General features: G+C 41.4%; 3 protein-coding genes across 6 annotated transcripts; 1 reads left to right on the plus strand and 2 right to left on the minus strand.

The window, feature by feature from the left end:
• Positions 1–1,286: 1,286 nt before the first annotated feature.
• LOC116190569 lies at positions 1,287–11,985 on the minus strand. 2 transcript variants are annotated; one of them, XM_031520172.1, is made up of 5 exons: positions 11,052–11,966; positions 10,772–10,917; positions 2,293–2,354; positions 2,079–2,208; positions 1,287–1,773 (listed from the first exon to the last, which is right to left on the minus strand). In XM_031520172.1, exons 1-5 carry the CDS (start codon positions 11,942–11,944, stop codon positions 1,502–1,504), a joined length of 1,503 nt encoding a protein of 500 aa, XP_031376032.1. In that variant the 5' UTR covers positions 11,945–11,966; the 3' UTR covers positions 1,287–1,501. The 2 variants fall into 2 exon arrangements, with proteins under 2 accessions (XP_031376032.1, XP_031376037.1); XM_031520177.1 differs by lacking the exons at positions 1,287–1,773; positions 2,079–2,208; positions 2,293–2,354 and adding exons at positions 9,773–10,192; positions 10,496–10,625 and having other exon boundaries at positions 10,710–10,917; positions 11,052–11,985.
• Positions 5,191–6,325, plus strand: LOC116190830 (protein DMP2-like). Its single transcript, XM_031520189.1, has one exon. It carries the CDS (start codon positions 5,398–5,400, stop codon positions 6,115–6,117), a length of 720 nt encoding a protein of 239 aa, XP_031376049.1. The 5' UTR covers positions 5,191–5,397; the 3' UTR covers positions 6,118–6,325.
• A 1,792-nt stretch (positions 11,986–13,777) lies between the features above and the next one.
• Positions 13,778–19,928, minus strand: LOC116200530 (pyruvate, phosphate dikinase, chloroplastic-like). Of its 3 annotated transcripts, none has more exons than XM_031531454.1 (20): positions 19,741–19,928; positions 19,356–19,412; positions 18,748–18,981; positions 18,510–18,647; positions 18,251–18,413; positions 17,932–18,167; positions 17,682–17,810; positions 17,415–17,594; positions 16,749–16,886; positions 16,446–16,610; positions 16,184–16,345; positions 16,005–16,094; positions 15,672–15,810; positions 15,401–15,578; positions 15,174–15,303; positions 14,955–15,083; positions 14,664–14,801; positions 14,501–14,578; positions 14,278–14,369; positions 13,778–14,170 (listed from the first exon to the last, which is right to left on the minus strand). In XM_031531454.1, the coding sequence occupies exons 1-20, from the start codon at positions 19,795–19,797 to the stop codon at positions 14,128–14,130; spliced, it is 2,676 nt and encodes an 891-aa protein (XP_031387314.1). In that variant the 5' UTR covers positions 19,798–19,928; the 3' UTR covers positions 13,778–14,127. The 3 variants fall into 3 exon arrangements, with proteins under 3 accessions (XP_031387314.1, XP_031387255.1, XP_031387383.1); XM_031531395.1 differs by having other exon boundaries at positions 19,356–19,415; XM_031531523.1 differs by lacking the exon at positions 19,356–19,412.
• Between the last annotated feature and the right edge of the window lie 240 nt (positions 19,929–20,168).

Raw genomic sequence — 20,168 nt, forward strand, 5'->3', positions numbered from 1 at the left:
CATGGTCGATCCCTCGTGACGTTCCTTGGGACCGGCTCAAAATTTCATTCGAGGTAATTCGGATCCTTATTGACTTAACTACTATTGGGTTCATCATTCAGTCATGTTTGCCTACATTTTCAGTGGAGAATGAGATCCACATAACACAGTTGGGCCAATCTAGCTACGATTGATCCTTAAAGTCAGTCCACATAGGCTCTTTTTTAATGCATAAATCCTCTCAATGAGTCAAGAAAAATGGAGGGGAGAGTTTCGGTTTTGGAGCACAGCAAATCCAACTCAGTAACTTCTTCTAAGTTAATCCTTTGAGAATTCAGGAATCTGCGGATTATATTTATCAGGACTTTGCAGCAAATTAACAAACTGCTTTCTGAAGCTAATGGAGCCTTCGCTCATGCAACATGGCTACCAGTGAAAAGCAATCTGTCTCCAAAGCCGAAGGGAGCAGAGTTCCGCATCCCTATTGAGAACACAGCAAGCTTTGATGAGCTCCTCAAGATGTTCGAAGAAGAGCCATGACATCTTGTGAACCAGTACAGTGAATTGCCAGAAGAACTTCCGCAGGCACCGATTGAAGTCGAAAGCAATTTGTTTCCAATACATCTATTGAAGTCGTAGTGATGGGAAGGATTTTATCTCGATTTTATGGAGATATGGAAGATGTGTGCTGTGCCAAAAAATGTGAACTCCAGAAAAATATTAATAAATAAATTTTGCCACGGGACAAGGCAAATTCTCTCGCAGTCATCATTTTCTTGTATAACATTCCATGACCAACCTCCCCTCTACCTCCTCGCCCGTGGAGACCACACAAATAAGTTCATACTTTCTCCCACTCTTTCCTCTAAAGACCCTAAGACCCTTCGATCGGATGCTTGACGCTAGTCAAATCATCATGCACACGTCCACTTCGTGGAGCTTAACCCAGCAGGCTAACAGGCGAAACGAGCTCAAGCCTCAGCCTTGGTGGGGCCATCCCGGGCCCTCTGCCTCCGAACCTCGCTATCTTCATCCTCTTCCGGGTATTAGTCGGACCATCGAGTCTCTGATACCTCCTCCTCAAGTCCTCATTGTAAGCACTTCGAAGGAGCTCCATTTCCTCTATATGATCTAATATATCCAATATGTGTTACACTAATTTCAGGTAATCCCACTATAAGAATCAATTTGGAACCTCTTGTTACTAGGCGAGGGCTGCGCTACGCCCTCTTGCTCATGTGTTCACTAACATAGAAACGACTACGGTGGACTAAGGAAAAGAAAAGGAAAGAAAAAAGAAACCTGAGTTTAGGACCATAAAAAACCGGAAGTGCTCTCTATATCCAATGTCCTTGATAAACAGATTACCATATGATGGAGGAACGAGTTGGAGGTTTCCTTCCTCTTATTCTTCATCATTAGAGAAAACCAATAGCATTTTGTGTTAAATTAATAGAAATTACAAATGGATATAGATTTACATAAATATGAGAAGATATATATATTTTTAATCACTCTCTTTTTAACTGTCGAAATGCCATGAACCTCTATAGGAGCAACGAGAGCTGCCAATCCTCACAACCTTCTGCCTCAATTGCTTCAAACTTGTACTGTTACTGTTGCCTTCTTTCTTGCTAACTTGTACTCTAACGACATCGGCCTTCACAATGCAGTGATCCGAAGTGCCCTTCGAAGAAACCACAGAGTACGAGTTTGGCACGAACATGAATGGCGAATAGGGCGATGCCTGTATATAGTCAACTCGTGTCCCGTACTTGCAGGTCCCCTGAACATCTGCACATGGAAAAGTTCACCCGGCTGCTTTAGTTAAAATGGAAAGGGAAACAAATTTATAAAACTCAGGTGGGAAATATTTAGCTTTGGTCTTTTAAATATCGGTTGTTTTCATTTGGACTTGGAAGCTGATACTAAATGAACTCATGCTTATCCTTAAAAATGTCAAAAGCTGGACACCACAAAAACGGAATGGGCAAATTGGAATGGAATGAGCTCGAACAACATTCAGAAAACTGACCCAGTTCGATTAGAACTCGAAAGTAACATACGGAGATAGAGAGATCAAGGTGCATTAAACTTACTTTGGCCTTTCGCAATGATGACCACAGGCTCACAGTCTCCTGCAAAGTGCTTTGCATCAATGTACTGCTTCAAGTTCATGAATTTCACCACCTCCGGTTTTGGCGTGGGCTTCCCTATGTCTTCGTAGTACTGTAAAACATAAATGAATGAAAGACAGAACAGAGCAGCTGTATTATGAAATATTTTTACGTATATGTGATTTGACAACGTTACCCGAACAATGTCCATCCATCTCTCCACCGAGTAATCCGACTCATCTAGAGAGTTAAGACCACCTGCTCAGATATGAGGAGGATCATAGGATTGACACCAAATGCGGGATAAGGATCCTAATCCAAATCCATATTCCGACGGTCAAACATGGCTTATACGTATGAAGAACATGGACTGTCCAGTCCACCTGAAGAAGCACACGAACAAATAAAACCAGCGAAGAATAATGCGGGGTGAACAATCCACGAGTTCTACCAACCTCCGAACTAACTCCGAGTCCACTTCTGCTATAATATACCTGAAACCGAGTATCCAAGCCAGCTTGAGCACTGCATTGATTCCCCGAAGCTCAGCAACGGCTGAAGTTGAGATTTCTATCTATTTTCTATAGGAGTATTTCTTAACTAATTAAAAGAAATTCCATAAGTGTGTTAAAAATCATCACTGAACATTGTACTGGTAGAGCATCGATTGGAAGTCTCCGTGCGGCAATGGCAATTACAAGTTATTACTGTTTTCTGTCGGTCTTTAATACGCAAAATATCCCCGAGAGCATCGTCACAGCTTGAATATAGCTCACATGTTATCTTCACGTGAAATGTCTGCCGCACTAGAAGAAGCGTGTGAGTCCTCTTGATAATCCATTGCCTTACTCTTATGGACTTATTGCTGAGGACGAGACCTGTAAGGACCACCTGATCACAACGTAATTATGCAACAAAATCGATATCGTGTTTCCAATTTGCTGTGTAAAAGATGCTTTCATTTCTCCGAGGACCAAGAACCCTGGGCGCAATTTTAACAGTTATTGCAAAATTAGCGGATGCGCCCAAATATCTTCATGCACCCAATTCTGTCTTGTGCAAGTCCGACAACGACGGAAAGCAAATGGTCCAAATGTATCTATCGGGCCTTCGAATCAAATTAGACAGAGTCCACTGGACCTCTGGCAATAAGGGTACACATGGAGAAAAGCTTAACTTATCACCAACAACAGTTGCAGAATTCAAGCATTTTAGCGTTTGTTCCTCTTAAACAAAAGTTTCGGGTTCGAGTCTTGTGAATGGAAAAAATTCTTAATTGGGAGAGTTTTACTCCTTAAAGAGCCGGCTCGATTGGAACTGGATTAGTTATGGCCCATTAAATTTCTGAATATTATGGTACACATTGAAAATCTTAACTTATCTAAGTTAAATCTAGCTAGTTAGCTTCAAATGATGAGAGCCCATAGTCTAACTCATATTCGAAGGAAAGAGGCTTTTCAATAATTTGGTCAGTGAAAAAATAAAGGCATAGATGTATCAGTTAATTTATGACGAGGTCCACCGTATATTACTCTATGACGCATAAACCTTTACCAATATTGAAACGCGCATTGCTTTCAATTTTGGAGGGTCTGTCCGCGAGAATTAACAAAGTTGAGAAAAACGTTTAAAGTGCCATCATCAGACGTCGAGCTTAGCTCATATGTATACAGCCTGTGGATGAGAAAGCTGGAAGGATAGTTGGCTTTCAATTCAAAGAAGACAGCATATGTATGGGAATATTAGTTGGAATAAAGAGTTCACTTCCCTTAAAAACTAAAATCAGCTCAATCACCAAAATTAGAAAAAGGTGTGTATATATATATATATATGTATATCTATAAGTGATCGTTTCCTCGCGCAGAAAAAAAAAAGTGATAGTTTCCTCTATTTTTGATGTTTAAGTAATGCCGATTATATGCAAAATATTAATTTCACTAAGCAATATATCATCCAATTCATAATGTTTTGAAAATCTCATGAAAAATCGATAACTGGAATGCCTATATCACCTAGATATACTTCATTGGAACAAATTTTGACAGAACTATATATATATCATATCTACATATTATATAATATAATATGTGTATACACATATATAACATTTTTTGATATTGAAGTAATGTCGATTATATGCAAAATATTAATTTCATGAAGCATCTATCATCCAATACATAATGTTTTGAAAATCTTATGAAATGTCGATAAGTGGATTGTCGATATTACTTAGATATACTTCATTGGAACAAATTTTGACAGAACTATATATTATATATATGTAGATATAAATATATTAAGTCGTTTTCCGAGAAAGTTGGGTATTGAATTTTCTCGCAGTGTTGTCTTTTATCCTTTTGGCAAGGAAAGACCCGAACATGGAGATAATATACATTACTTCATTGAGGGCTTAATTACATGTATATAGATGTTCACTAAAATACGATTTCTTAAAAAAAACAAAAACTGTTTCGTTTATGCTTACCTAAGATGGTCTTCCTTTTTGTATATATTTTTGGTGCACACCTTATTATCCTGAAACTTAATAGGTCTCAAATAATTCAATTTGAGTTAAATCAAACTACTATGGGGTAAAAGCTCTCATGATCATTGATTTTCTTCATTTACAGTACTCAAATTGAAAACCTTATTTAATGAAAACAAACACCAAGTCACTTGAACCAATCCATGTTAGTTTTGTTTGATAACATATGTCCGGCTCTTCCAAGCAATTCCAATTTATATCACTTAAATACGACAACTGTATAAAATTAATTGAATTTCAGAAAGCGTCGAAGGAGAGACTCGTCTCTTAGTTATGTCACTGACTTTAAATCATAATATGCTAACTAGGATCACTATTCATGTTCTGAACATGTTTGGAACCTCCACAGTTAAGGGTATTTGGTGTGTATAATAATTAGCATAAGTATGAGTACAACAACTTAATTATAGCGGCATAAAAAATTAATGATTGGGTAATTGCGATAGGGAATGGAAAACGAAATGGTCTCTTCAAAGACAGAATATTGTAAAATGCCCGAATGGAGGCGTCAAACCTTTGAAAGATTTCCTCCACATCTTCAAAGAAGAGGAGGCCATTATCTATATATGCCCCATGCATCCTCATTAGGGTTTCCATATCCAACTCATCGTATACTAACCCTGGCTAGCAAGTCAATTGCTAAAGCAGTGCAACTTTCAATTCATTCTTTCTTCGATTCAATTTTAATAGTTTTAACGCTACCATTTCACTTAGAAATCACAAGCGCACCCAAAGATTTTTGTAAATTTTGACGAAATGGCTGCCAAAGTCGGTGCTGCCCTCGCTCTTTTTAGTTCGGTCTCTTCGGTTGTGAAAAAAGTGGCTGCAAGCATTACGAAATCCACAACTAGCAGTAGTACTACCGCTACAACTTCTTCTGCCACCGCCACCACCACAACGTCCTCATCCTCGACCTCGAGTAGCTCTTCGAGTTCAACCGTCTTCTCTGCCCTTGGAAACCTTGTGAAGCTCCTCCCTGCGGGGACGGTCTTCCTCTTCCAGTTTCTCAGCCCCATCACGACCAACAATGGGAGTTGCAGCGCCGGCAACAAGGCCATGACTGCTATCCTCATTGCTGTATGCGGGATCTCCTGCTTCATATCTTCCTTCACCGACAGTTACAAGAGCTCCGATGGTTCCACCCATTATGCGATCGTGACCTTCTCAGGCTTGTGGTCCAGCTCCTCCTCCTCCTCATCATCATCCTCAAGTACGGGCCTGTCCTCGTACCGGCTCCGCTTCGCAGACTTTGTCCATGCTTTCATGACTGTTATCATTTTCGCAGTCCTCTCGCTTCTCGACACGAACACTGTCAATTGCTTCTACCCATCATTCTTGTCGACGGACAAGACCATCATCATGGTCTTGCTCACTGTGATTGGCTCAATCTCGAGCACAGTCTTCGTGCTATTTCCCAGCAGTCGCAATGGGGTTGGGTCAGCCAGCAGCACCAGTTCAAGTTCCGTTTCGAGCTAGACTTCCTCCGGAAACACACCATCTTCAGCATAATTCATTAAATATGCATGGGCGGCGTGGAATCAAATGGAATTTGTCATCCAACTAGGATTTCTTTTACACATATTTAATTTATAATCGGATAGTAAATTGTGTATCAGCTTAAAGAATGTTGCTTAATTAGTATATGCGATTTTTTTGGTGTGTGTTTGCTTGATAGTAAATTATATTCTTTTTGTCAACAATATTATTTTGTCTCGAGAAGAATTATCGGTTCCATATATACATACATAAACAATATTATTCACCAAAACGAAATATATAAAAATTGCGGCTACGCCTGCAGAATATACAGATTAGAATATAGCTAGGAGGCCATCTCATAGACAAGCAAATAATAACTGACAAATATCAGTTGTAAAGGGAACTTGTGTGTTGAGCTGCAAGGGAATGAATTACGTTCTAGAGATAAGTTATGAAATATGGATAACTCAAACAAAATGTCGTTGATAAATGACTTAATCATATATCTTGAAAGAGATAAACTTCAGTTGGGTGTCTTCTTAAAAGGTGAATTTTTACAGAGAGCAATAAGTTGATGCAACCCACACATAGTAAAATGTGAGTATGCCAAGGAAGCAAGTGTTAGTCTAAATAGCAACACAACAGATGATGGGAGAATCTTCGAATTCCTATATCGTTATCAGTAATCATGGACAAAATAATAATTCTGAAAACCATATGGCATATGTTGTTCCTAAAAGAATTATACAGAGAAAAACAAAAGGAAATTAAAATAGGTTTCATCAATTACTGTTAATAGTGACCGTGTTTATTCCTAAAGAACATTTGGTCTGCCCATTAGGAACTCGAGCCTGGTTCGAAACCCGACTATCTCTTGTGGATATGAATGCAGGGTTTGATTGACATTTAAATTGACCGTTGCAAGAGATTTAATCTCATGTGACTCATGTCATTATTCTACATGTACATGATGTACACATTTGTCGATTGTATACAATTAAAGAATGCCCGAGAGAGTCTTTTGAGTATATATAATTAGAGTGCTCCTATAAAGAACAGTTCTTGTTCTGCGACGTATTTTGCTTTTGCTCAATTTCGTAGGAAGGAAATATTGCCGGAGCTTTATTCATTTTTGCTGGTGTCGGTGGCTCGGTACGTGGTCGATCCCTTGTGACGTTCCTTGGGACCGGCTCAAAATTTCATTCGAGGTAATTCGGATCCTCATTGACTTAACTACTATTGGGTTCATCATTCAGTCATGTTTGCCTACATTTTCAGTGGAGAATGAGATCCACATAACACAGTTGGGCCAATCTAGCTACGATTGATCCTTAAGGTCAGTCCACATAGGCTCTTTTTGAATGCATAAATCCTCTCAATGAGTCAAGAAAAATGGAGGGGAGAGTTTCGGTTTTGGAGCACAGTAAATCCAACTCAGTAACTTCTTCTAAGTTAATCCATTGAGAATTCAGGAATCTGCGGATTATATTTATCAGGACTTTGCAGCAAATTAACAGACTACTTTCCGAAGCTAATGGAGCCTTCGCTCATGCAACATGGCTACCAGTGAAAAGCAATCCGTCTCCAAAGCCGAAGGGAGCAGAGTTCCGCATCCCTATTGAGAACACAACAGCAAGCTTTGATGAGCTCCTCAAGATGTTCGAAGAAGAGCCATGACATCTTGTGAGCCAGTACAGTGAATTGCCAGAAGAACTTCCGCAGGCACCGATTGAAGTCGAAAGCAATCTGTTTCCAATACATCTATTGAAGTCGTAGTGATGGGAAGGATTTTATCTCGATATTATGGAGATATGGAAGATGTGTGCTGTGCTAAAAAATGTAAACTTTATTCTAGAGAAGTTATGGAATAAACCTAAATTAGTTCTGAAACAAAATGTGTGATTGATGAATATATCATATATCCTGTGATGAACCCCAGAAAAATATTAATAAATAAATTTTGCTCGGGACAAGGCAAATTCTCCCGCAGTCATCATATTCTTGTATAACATTCCATGACCAACCTCCCCTCTACCTCCTTGCCCGTGGAGACCACACAAATCAGTTCACACTTTCTCCCACTCTTTCCTCTAAAGACCCTGAGACCCTTCGATCGGATGCTTAGCGCTAGTCAAATCATCATGCACACGTCCACTTTGGGGAGCTTCGCCCAGCAGGCTAACAGGCGAAACGAGCTCAAGCCTCAGCCTTGGTGGGGCCATCCCAGGCCCTCTGCCTCCGAACCTCGCTATCTTCAGCCTCTTCCGGGTATTAGTCGGACCGTCGAGTCTCTGATACCTCCTCCTCAGGTCCTCATCGTAAGCACTTCGAAGGAGCTCCATTTCCTCTATATGATCTAATATATCCAATATGTGTTACACTAATTTCAGGTAATCCCACTATGAGAATCAATTTAGAACCTCTTGTTACTAGGCGAGGGCTGCGCTACACCCTCTTGCTCATGTGTTCACTAACATATAAACGACTACGGTGGACTACGGAAAAGAAAAGGAAAGAAAAAAGAAACCTGAGTTTAGGACCACAGAAAACCGGAAGTGCTCTGTTGGAGAAAAAGTGGTGATGTGAGAGGACATAATGTCCCACATCGGTTGAAAAGAAAAAGAATTGGGAAGTTTATAAAAGACGAAGGCCTAGTAATCCATTGGCTTAAGCTTTTAGGTTGCATATGGGCTCGAGTCCGAATTAGGCCCATTTTAGTTTTAAAAATTTATCCAACTGGTATCAGAGCCCATGGTTATAATCCTGGGTGTGTAGGGCGGCTTCGTGCCGTGAGGTGCGCATAACGCGCATGTATGCGCGGGTCCGTGTGACCCGTAAGCTCGAGTGTAAGCGTAACGTGCGCCTCGAGTAGGCACCCGTTGTGTCCGATGTCGGGACATCGAAGTGAGGGCGGGTGTGATTAAGTCGTGTGGTCTCGTCGATTGATTAAGGTCGCGTGGCTCGTGTAAGACGACACGATACCACATGAGGGCGGGATGTTGAAGAAAAAGTGGTGATGTGAGATGACACAATGTCCCACATCGGTTGAAAAGAAAAAAATGGGGAAGTTTATAAAAGACGAAAGCCCAGTAATCCATTGGCTTAAGCTTTTTGGTTGCATATGGGCTCGAGTCCAAATTAGGCCTATTTTTATTTAAAAATTTATCCAACTGGTATCAGAGCCCATGGTTATAGTCCTGGGTGTGTAGGGCGGCTTCGTGCCGTGAGGTGCGCATAACGCGCATGTATGCGCGGGTCCGTGTGACCCGTAGGCTCGAGTGTAAGCGTAACGTGCGCCTCGAGCAGGCACCTGTTGTGTCCGATATCAGGACATCGAAGTGAGGGCGGGTGTGATTAAGTCGTGTGGTCTCGTCGATTGATTAAGGTCACGTGGCTCGTGTAAGACGATACGATACCACGTGATGGCGGGATATTGGAAAAAAAGTGGTGATATGAGAGGACACAATGTCCCATATCGGTTGAAAAGAAAAAAAATGGGGAAGTTTATAAAAGAGGAAGGCCCAGTAATCCATTGACTTAAGTTTTTGGGTTGCATATGGGTTCGAGTCCGAATTAGCCCCATTTTAATTTTAAAAATTTATCCAACATGCTCTCTATATCCAATGTCCTTGATAAACAGAGTACCATATGATGGAGAAACGAGTTGGAGTTTTCCTTCCTCTTATTCTTCATCATTAGAGAAAACCAATAGCATTTTGTGTTAAATTAATAGAAAATTACAAATGGATATAGATTTACATAAATATGAGAAGATATATATATTTTTAATCACTCTCATTTTAACTGTCGAAATGCCATGAACCTCTATAGGAGCAACGAGAGCTGCCAATCCTCACAACCTTCTGCCTTAATTGCTTCAAATTTCTACTGTTACTGTTGCCTTCTTTCTTGCTAACATGTACTCTCACGACATCGGCCTTCACAATGTGGTGATCCGAAGTGCCCTTCGAAGAAACCACAGAGTACGAGTTTGGCACGAACATGAATGGCGAATAGGGCGATGCCTGTATATAGTCAACTCGTGTCCCGTACTTGCAGGTCCCCTGAACATCTGCACATGGAAAAGTTCACCCGGCTGCTTTAGTTAAAATGGAAAGGGAACCAAATTTATAAAACTCAGGTGGGAAATGTTTAGCTTTGGTCTTAAATATCGGTTGTTTTCATTTGGACTTGGAAGCTGATACTAAATGAACTCATGCTCATCCTTAAAAATGTCAAAAGCTGGACACCACAAAAACAGAACGGACAAATTGGAATGGAATGAGCTCGAACAACGTTCAGAAAACTGACCCAGTTCAATTAGAACTCGAAAGTAACATACGGAGATAGAGAGATCAAGGTGGATTAAACTTACTTTGGCCTTTCGCAATGATGACCACTGGCTCACAGTCTCCTGCAAAGTGCTTTGCATCAATGTACTGCTTCAAGTTCATGAATTTCATCACCTCAGCTTTTGGTGTGGGCTTCCCTATGTCTTCGTAGTACTGTAAAACATAAATGGATGAAAGGCAGAACAGAGCAGCTGTATTATGAAATATTTTTACTTATATGTGATTTGACAACGTTACCCGAACAATGTCCATCCATCTCTCCACCGAGTAATCCGACTCATCTAGAGAGTTAAGACCACCTGCTAAGATATGAGGAGGATCATAGGATTGTACAATCGCCCGAACCTGCCTCATCCTCCAGTACTCATCTAGATGGTCGAGCTGGGTGCAGCTGAAGTTAAGCTCCCCTGCCCACGGCACCTCTATTGTTGCCTTCAGCACGTTCCTGAAACATCCAACATATCACATGAGAAGTTTAAAGTCGATTGCAGGTCCCAAACCATACAATACTTCCATGTTCTCTCATATGCCCGATATCGAATTCGAGATATAATAGGAGACAACAGACGAGCTTTTTACCGGAAATCATCATCATCAGCGATCTTCTGGGCCCGCCACCTCTTGATGGGCCACCTGGAGAGGATGGCATTCCCGTACTCCGGTGCCCAGCTCTCTGCAAACACATAGTGCATCCCGAGGGCCCGTGCAAGGTCCGACAGCGGCCTCATCCCCTTCTCCTCCTCTGCCTTAACATCCTGCAGGCCCAGTATATCTGCATTCACCTCCCTCAGCACTTCAAATATGCTCTTCCTTCGACTAGACCCCATCATCAGTAAATCATTCTCATCCTCGTCTTCATCATTTGTATACTTCATGAAGTTGTTCATCATAGTGTAAGGGAAACATATCGGGGACCTCACCGGGACTTTGGTCCTGTTGTTGTTGTTGTCACCATTCCTAATGAACAAGATCGGTGACCCTTTCTGCTCACTTTCAACGAATCCTAGGAACTTTCTGTTTGCTAGTGAAATCTCATTATCTGGAAGATTTATTGAGACCTTCATCTTGGACCTTTCTGGCCTCCTGATCCCGTTCTCTGCCCCGGGATTCAGCGGAGACTGCTTCAGTATACTCTTGAGCCGGTAGCTGCCCGCCTCCTCCTCCCCCTCCGCCTCATGATCAAGAAAACCAGATTTGTTATCATTACCAATTGGGATGGCTGGGGCTAGGGAGAACATGGCGACATTGAATGTTGCAATCCTGATGGGCCTCTCAGGCATGGAATTCCTCAATCTAACATCGAAGTGACCGTTCGGCTTGAACTTTCTTAGTCTCTTCACAACGATCCTGAGCCTCGGGCGCTTCCGGATCAGCCACCTCAGCCTCAAGCACACTCGTCGGAGCTTCTTCCTGAGTTTCCTTAGGAAGTAACATGAGTACTGATGACCCTTTAGGAGATTATCTTGGAACATTTTTAGGAAAATGTTAAGGAAGGTTTGGGCAAAGGAAGATACATATATGGTGTCTTAAAGTGATGACGTGTGACAAACAAATCCCAACTGCTTCCAATGACTTTAAAAGGAGTGAAGGGTTGACTATTGGGACCAAATATACATTGGTTGAGCTCCTTTTTATAAAGGAGTGAAAGGTTGACTATTGGGACCGAATATATATTGGTTGAGCTCCTTTTTTCAGACACACACCAACTACTACAAAATCATAATTTATATGTACTGAATTTTCATTTGACTTATGCGCGCTTGATCATATTTCCATTAAAGCTTAAGCGCCACGAGGCGCACTTTGAGCTGCTTTCGAAGCCAAAAGTTCAAGATATTGAGTGGTGATATCCAAGTCATATATTAACCAATGAATTTTCTTTTTCTTTTTCGACATGAAATTTATCCCATCTTACTCACCAATAATATGTTTCGATGGCAGAAAATCAACAAGACAAAAAAGGGACCGGAGAAAAGATTAAAACTTTTGGTCCAATAATTGGAAGAATCTGATTTTGAAGGTGTTTGCTTCCATAGTACAGCTGTGAGTGGCTTTTCATGGTAGCCCTTGGGAAGTTCTCTCTTGACGAAATTTATGATGGCTTGGGAGAAAGTTATGGGAACTTACTCCTTCATTTAGGATCCACTGCAAAATATAGGCTGCGATATCAATACCGAAGGAATTCGTTCGTCTCATATTAATATAGAAATTATTTGAATGCACTTATAGTTAAGTTGCTTAATCAGATATTTCGCTCGTGGGACGGGTCAACTTCAGTTTCATATAGCAATTCCACGTCGAGAGGATGTATGGGACAGGTGAAGTTCAGTACAAGGGTACAGTTTCACATAGCGATTCCGTGTTGAGAGGATTATTAACTTGTGGCATTCCCAGAGCCCCGCAAAGTCAAGCTTTTATAGGAGTTTAGTCAGTTTCCAATTTCATCAGACTTGAAAAGAGTTAATGCAACTCTGATACGATAAGTCTTGGAAGAAGGTTGAGTAGGAGGCTTTCCCTTGGACTTCCATGATCATCTTACATATGTCATATAGTGAAATTTTCTTTTTTAAATTCTTCAAAAACTCCACTATTTGGCAAACTAGTCCTTCAATCAATTAAAATATGTTGACTGAACCGGATTAAGGCCGTAAATATGTGTAAAAAGCAAATAGTTGTGAGCATAATGTGTTGACTTTCTGTGGTGCAGAAACACACCGACAAAAAATGAAAAATAATATCACGGATTCAAGTCTTGTGAATAGGAGGATTTTACCTCCTTATGGGCCGACCCGGCTCAAACTGGATTAATCGGATTACGATGAGTTTTCGGATACCAGAGTACACATCGAAAAAAATGAAAGATGATATATATATATATATATATATATTAATTAGATGTATGTACATACACGTATATTGATATTTATGTATGAAACATGACATCCTCATATTTGTTAGAGTATGGGTGTTTGGTACTATCTTTTAGACTATAACAAATACCAATGTAGTGGTTGTCGGGTAGTTTGAGTTGGAAACTGACTGATGTTTGTACAGAGAAAAATAAGAGATTATAATATATACACAATGGATATATATACTTTCGTAATGCCCATATATAGTTCTCAAACCTACTCGAGTCTTTAAGATCAACTGGGACCATACTCCTCCAGGGTAGCAAGTTTGATATCGTTTTCACACAGTTGAACGCATTCCCAATATAGTCGGGCCTACCGAACTGGCCAGAACAATACCATCAATACAGAAAGTGCAGTACGAACTCCCTACACAGTCGGGCCTACCAAACCGATCAGAATAATACCATGAATACAGAACAATGCAGTTACAAAACTGAGACCACATACGGCAGCAAACCCGTAATTGTCCGACAAACCACCAGTCGGAGGCCACAGCGTGGGCACGATTGCCCCAACTAGGCCTCATAAAAGCAAAATGGGCACTCCGTATTGAGAGGGAAATGTTTGGAATGTGATTAGCTTATTTCTTCATCACATGCATTGTTTTTCTTCTTTCGAAGATGAGATATTTCATTTGCTTGACAACGATAAAGACGTATCTTATTCTCATGGAAACTGAAAGTTATTATTCATACTACACACCCAGGTGACGGCTCGTTCCATTTCTTGCCCAATTGCTCTTACAATGCAGCCTGAGCAGCTGCTAGTCTTGCAATAGGGACCCTGCCACCAACAATTTCTTGGTAAAAAAATAATAAAAAGAAAACTGTGTTTAATTTGAATTACAGATCAAAGCTAATGAATGAAAGAAAGCTTGATTTATTGATTACCTGAAAGGAGAACAGGAGACATAGTCAAGTCCAACCTCAGTAAAGAACGCCACTGAAGAGGGATCCCCTCCATGCTCTCCGCATATTCCTACCTGCAGTGCTCACAACAAATCACACCCATCCTTTACTTCTAATCTTAAGCTTATATGTAAGTTGAGGTCGGTCAATACGCTTTTCTTGTATTGAACCCGAGTTACATGACGTAGATTTATGCTTTGTTTACCTTTAGATCTGGGTTAGCTTTTCGTCCCTTCTCAGTTGCAATCTTGATCAGTTCCCCCACTGATTTCCGATCCAGCACCTGAAAAGTTTCAATATTTTCATTCCACCGTTTCAAGCAGAATGCAATTAGCTAAAATATGTATTATTTATGGTGAGGAATCAACCTCGAATGGATCAGTTTCCAAGATGCCTTGGGACAGATAAATCGGCAAGAACTTGCCCACATCGTCTCTGCTGTACCCGAAGGACATCTGCGTCAGATCGTTTGTCCCAAACGAGAAGAACTCCGCTTCCTTTGCTATCTGTGAAGTTGTAAATTGGGAATCATGCATCATGAAGAAAGATTTGGGAGGAGGAAAACAGAACTATTGTCCATCTGTTTCCGGTCTCTACCATTGGCAGAATGAGCTTTTCCCAGAGCATGAAAGTCAAGCCAGAGTTGCAAAATAAGTTACCTCGTCAGCAACAAAAGCAGCCCTCGGGACCTCAATCATTGTCCCCACCTTATAATCCAACAAAGAACCCATCTCGGAGAAGACTTTCTTTGCTGCGGCTCGTATCAGAGTTGCTTGATGTCCAAGTTCCTGCAATTCAAACATAATTTTCATTTCTGTTGAGGTTACTGCCTCCAAGTACAAAATGATGAAACGTAAACAGATTAAACATGGACATGCCTGAGGAGTCCCGACGAGAGGAACCATTATCTCAGGAACTACTGTTATGCCCTCCTTGCTAACAGAGAAGGCAGCTTCAAATATGGCGCGTGCTTGCATCTCAGTTAGTTCTGGATATGATATCCCAAGCCTGTCCAGTAAACCACAGAATCCATTTTCCCACAATTTGATATTGAAGTTGGTAAATATAAGAACGGAGCGGCACCATATAGTGGAAAAGTTTGGACCTGCATCCTCGAAGACCGAGCATGGGATTCACTTCTGATAATTTCTCCACCTTTGAGAGGACTTCCTCTTCGTTGAGACTAGTTTCTGCCGAGAGTTCTCTAACAATGTCTTCTAAGTTCCCTTCTGGAAGAAATTCGTGAAGCGGTGGATCCAGCAGTCGGATTGTAACTGGAAGACCTGAAAGCAGTTCATAAGCCAGATTATCCATAAAGAAGTATGAAACACTAGGATTCTAGGATGGCATTTGAATGATAATTAATTAGTAATTACCGTCCATTGCACGGAAGATTCCCTCAAAGTCCGATCTCTGGAAGGGTAATAAGGCATTGAGGTTTGCCTTCCTCTGCTCAGGAGTAACAGCCAAAATCATCTTTCTCATGGTCTTGATCCTCTCTTCTGAAGTGAAGAACTAGAAAGTAGAAACCCGAGATCATGAGAAAATTTGACATCTATCGGGAAACTCATTTACAATTCTAATTGTACAAACATTCTCATGCTATTAGTTCCGTTTTATCATTTCTGTTCCATGAAACGGAATATGACGCCAGTAAATTTTCAAAGCCTCATGACGAAGAGCACTCCAATAGGACAAATATAACTTGCCATATGCTCTGTTCTGCATAATCCGATGCCCCGAGCTCCATTTTTCCTTGCCATAGCCGCATCTTCCGGGGTATCAACATTTGCCATAACCTGCGGGTGGCATCGCACAGAGAGATATTTCTAGGATTATGAGAAAAGTTCATAGGAAAACTGCTTCCCACTGTTTACGACTCTAGCACCTTAATCTGAGCTATTTCGTCAGTCCAAGACATGAAAGCCTCAAGATCACTACTCAAAGCAGGAGGAGAGAAGGGTTGCTTCCCGAGTATAACTTCACCCGTGGAGCCATTGAGGGAAATCCACTCTCCTTCCTTGATCACCCTCTCACCGATCTGAACCACCTATAGATATCAACACTCTTTATTCCTAGTAGCCCGATAAAAAAAAAAAAGGAAGGATAAAATGACATTCTCATTAGAGTTAAGAGTAAAATTTTGTTACCTTGGAAGTCTCGTCGACTCGAATATCAGAACATCCTGAGACACAACACTTTCCCCAACCACGAGCGACCACAGCTGCATGGGATGTCATGCCGCCTCTTGCTGTCAGGATTCCAGCAGCCGCATGCATTCCCCCGACATCCTCAGGGCTTGTTTCAGTCCGTACCTTTGAAAAAGAGACAAGTGAATTCATCGGCTGACAAACTTATACCTATGTGGTTTTGTTTGTCTAATGAACAACTTCCATCTGAATTTCATTCCATTTCCGCATAAAATAAGAATTAAAACTCGACAGACAGTGTACCAGGATGACGCTCTTTCCTTCAGCATGCCATTCTTCGGCATCCTCAGCATTGAAAACGATCTGCCCGACTGCTGCCCCAGGAGATGCCGGCAGCCCAATGGCCACCACCTTGTCCTTGTAGGTTGATGGGCTATCAAACTACGAACATAAAGATCAATCTATCCATTAGTGATACCAAGGCTTATAATCTGAAGGGTTAATCACGTAAAAAGGCACGACCTTTGCACGAATTCTCAATTCTAACCTGACCTTTCGGAAATAGCACAAATGGACAACCTATTGTTTTAGTCTCTTTATCTAGCACAATCTTTGCTTGAATTCTCAATTCTAGCACGACCTTTCGAAAATAGAATAGAAAGGTATAACCTTTCGTTTTAGTCTCAAATCTAGCACGGCATTTCGTTTAAGTCTCAAATGTAGCACTATTCGTTAACAGCGTGAGATTTGAGACTAAAATAAAATGTTGTGCATTTTTGTACTATATTCGAAAAGTCGTGCTAGAATTAAAAATTCAAATAAAGGTCATGCTAGATCTAAGACTAAAACGAAAGGTCATGCCTTCATATACAATTTTCAAAAAGTCGTGCTAAAATTGGGTATTCGAGCAGAGATCGTTGCCTTTTTACATGATTAACCCTTATCCCAAAGACATCGTCTTAGCATTACCTGCGGGTGGAGGAGCTGGGTCAGATGTCGCGGTTCCACCATCTTGACTGCCAAGCACTTATCAAGGAGCCCTTCCTTCACCATGTCCACAGCGATTTTGACAGCGCTTGCGCCGGTTCTCTTTCCGGTTCGGCATTGCAACATCCACAACTTCTTCTCTTGCACTGTGAACTCTATATCCTATTGTAACCGCGATAATCAAATCTTGAATCCATTCCTCCGAAGATATAACCTAAGTTTATTTGAGTGTAAGGACCACGTAATTACCATCATATCTTTGTAATGCCGCTCTAGTATCCCACAGTTCTCAACTAGTTCCTTGTAAGCCTCGGGCATGCAAATTTTCATCGCATCCAAGTCTTGCGGTGTTCTGATCCCGGCCACAACATCCTCCCCCTAATCAAAACCAAGATAGTAAATTACGGTACAAGTTACTTGCCTGGATTGGGACCATAAAAAGACTTGTCTCTGGAACTAATTAATTGTGACTGGGCGTACGGCAGCTAAGTGTGAGTACCTGAGCGTTGACAAGGAACTCCCCATAGAGCTTCTTTTCTCCTGTGCTCGGGTTCCTAGTGAAGAGGACACCCGTACCGGAGGAGTCTCCCATGTTACCAAACACCATGCACTGGATGTTCACGGCAGTCCCCTTCAAGCCCGTTATTTGATTGATGTTCCGGTACTTGACAGCTCTCGGGCTGTCCCATGAACCAAAAACCGCTTTGATGGCTGATTTCAACTGTGCTTTTGGATCTGACAAAGGCATTACAAGTACAAAATAAATACGCGTAATCCCCGTGACTATAATTTGTTGATCCATTCCCCCTAACCATTACCTGAAGGGAACCTTTCGCCCTTCGATTCAAGGTAGACATTCTTGTACTCCTCCACGAGCTCTTTTAGATCTGAGGCTGTCAACTCAGTGTCGAGGTCCACCCCTTTCACATTCTTAAGATTCCGCAGTTTCGCTTCAAACAGAGAGTGCGGAATGCCCATCACCTTGAAGGACGTATCAATTTTCAATGTTTAAGTCTTCAGTAACTTTACATATATCAGTACAGAGAGTAAACCGCAGCATGCCTAGATATCACTTACAACATCTCCGAACATATCCAGGAACCGTCTGTATGAATCATAAGCGAACCGCTCCCCACTCCTCGAAGCTAAACCTTTGACCACCTCATCATTTAACCCGAGGTTAAGGACCGTGTCCATCATCCCAGGCATAGAAATCTAATAGATAACACATTAAAAGCAGAGCATGCTTGAATTTTCTAAGTTTCTGATTTCTGTGAAGATCAATCAATCAAATTTTACTATACAGTACTCTTACAGCTGCACCGGACCGAACAGAGACGAGGAGAGATTTTCGAGGGTCGCCCAGAGAAGCTCCCATTTCCTTTTCCACAATCTCAAGTGCTTTCAGGACTTCTTCCCACATGCTGTCAGGTAGCTCTTTCCCGCCCAAAACGTATTCCTCGCATGCTTCAGTCGATATTGTGAGTCCCGGTGGGACCGACAGCCCGATACTCGCCATCTCAGCAAGGTTCGCCCCCTTCCCTCCCAGCTGCAATATCAAACATGCAAGTCCTTTCTACTTACTGGTGATATATATCGTTCTCGACATTTATATATATGTTAGCTCCATCCGTAACTTTTGACCACCATTACAATTTCAACATATCCTATAGACTCGAATTTATGAATCCGTACGAGACGCACAGCCCACTTAGAACCGACACATGAACAGGACCGAGTAACGTGAAAATCCTATGTCAACAGACAACATCATGCATGTTGTGTTTGGTATGAACGAATAGGTTCCAGGCTTCAAGGCGATTCCACCATGTGACATTTCCGATACAAAGCACTGGCCGGCCTTAAGCCGTTGGACCAAGGATCATGACAAGTTTTGGGAGGGTGAAGAACTGTCTGTCTTACCAGTTCCTTCATGCTCTTGTTGCCTTCGCTCCTCCCTTTTACAAACACAAACACTCTCTGCTGCATGACCCCCAAAAAAAAATAATAATTTAAGATTCCAAATCAAAAACCATACTTTTCCAACAAACCAGTAAAATGAATGATTCAATTCTTAATATAAGTTATATGACCCAACAAATTGAGTTCGTGATCATGTAGTGTAGTACAGTTGGTAAACTGTGCTCCAAGCAGGCGGATTTTACTAGCACGCGGTGCAGGCATTCGAATCTCGATGGCCAGGACAAACTAGCACCCGTGAGAGATTGGCTGAGGATATCTCATGGTCTTAAAAAAATAAAATAAAATAAAACAAAGGAAAGGGAAACGGATTGAGTTTCATCGTCACCTTTCTCTCAGTAGAGCGGCCATTGATGGGGCCATTCTTTTGGGACTCTGCTGCCATTCCTGCAACCAAAGTGTACCAAAAATTTCAATCTTTCGTCCGTAAAATGAAACGAAATCTCAAAGGGTGTCTTATCGCTTGTAATTTCTTCACACACACAGAGAAACCAAACTTGTTTGTTTGTTATATATAAGTTGAAGTGCTAAGGTTTTGCTATACAGAGAGGAAGGATGATGATGATGATGCTGATGATGATGATGATGATGCTGATGATGATGTCGTGGCAGGCAGCCGCCAAACACTTGTCATCCAGTCCAGTCTTGAGTGAGCATTTCTATGTTGGGTCTCAGACACGGAGCAGAGCGGAAGAGATCAGTAGAAGATTTGGCAGACAAAGACGACCGGAACCTGTTAGCATTTTTTAAAGGATT

This window comes from Punica granatum, chromosome 1 (genome assembly GCF_007655135.1).
Source record: "Punica granatum isolate Tunisia-2019 chromosome 1, ASM765513v2, whole genome shotgun sequence".
In the NCBI taxonomy this organism is placed as follows: Eukaryota; Viridiplantae; Streptophyta; class Magnoliopsida; order Myrtales; family Lythraceae; genus Punica; species Punica granatum.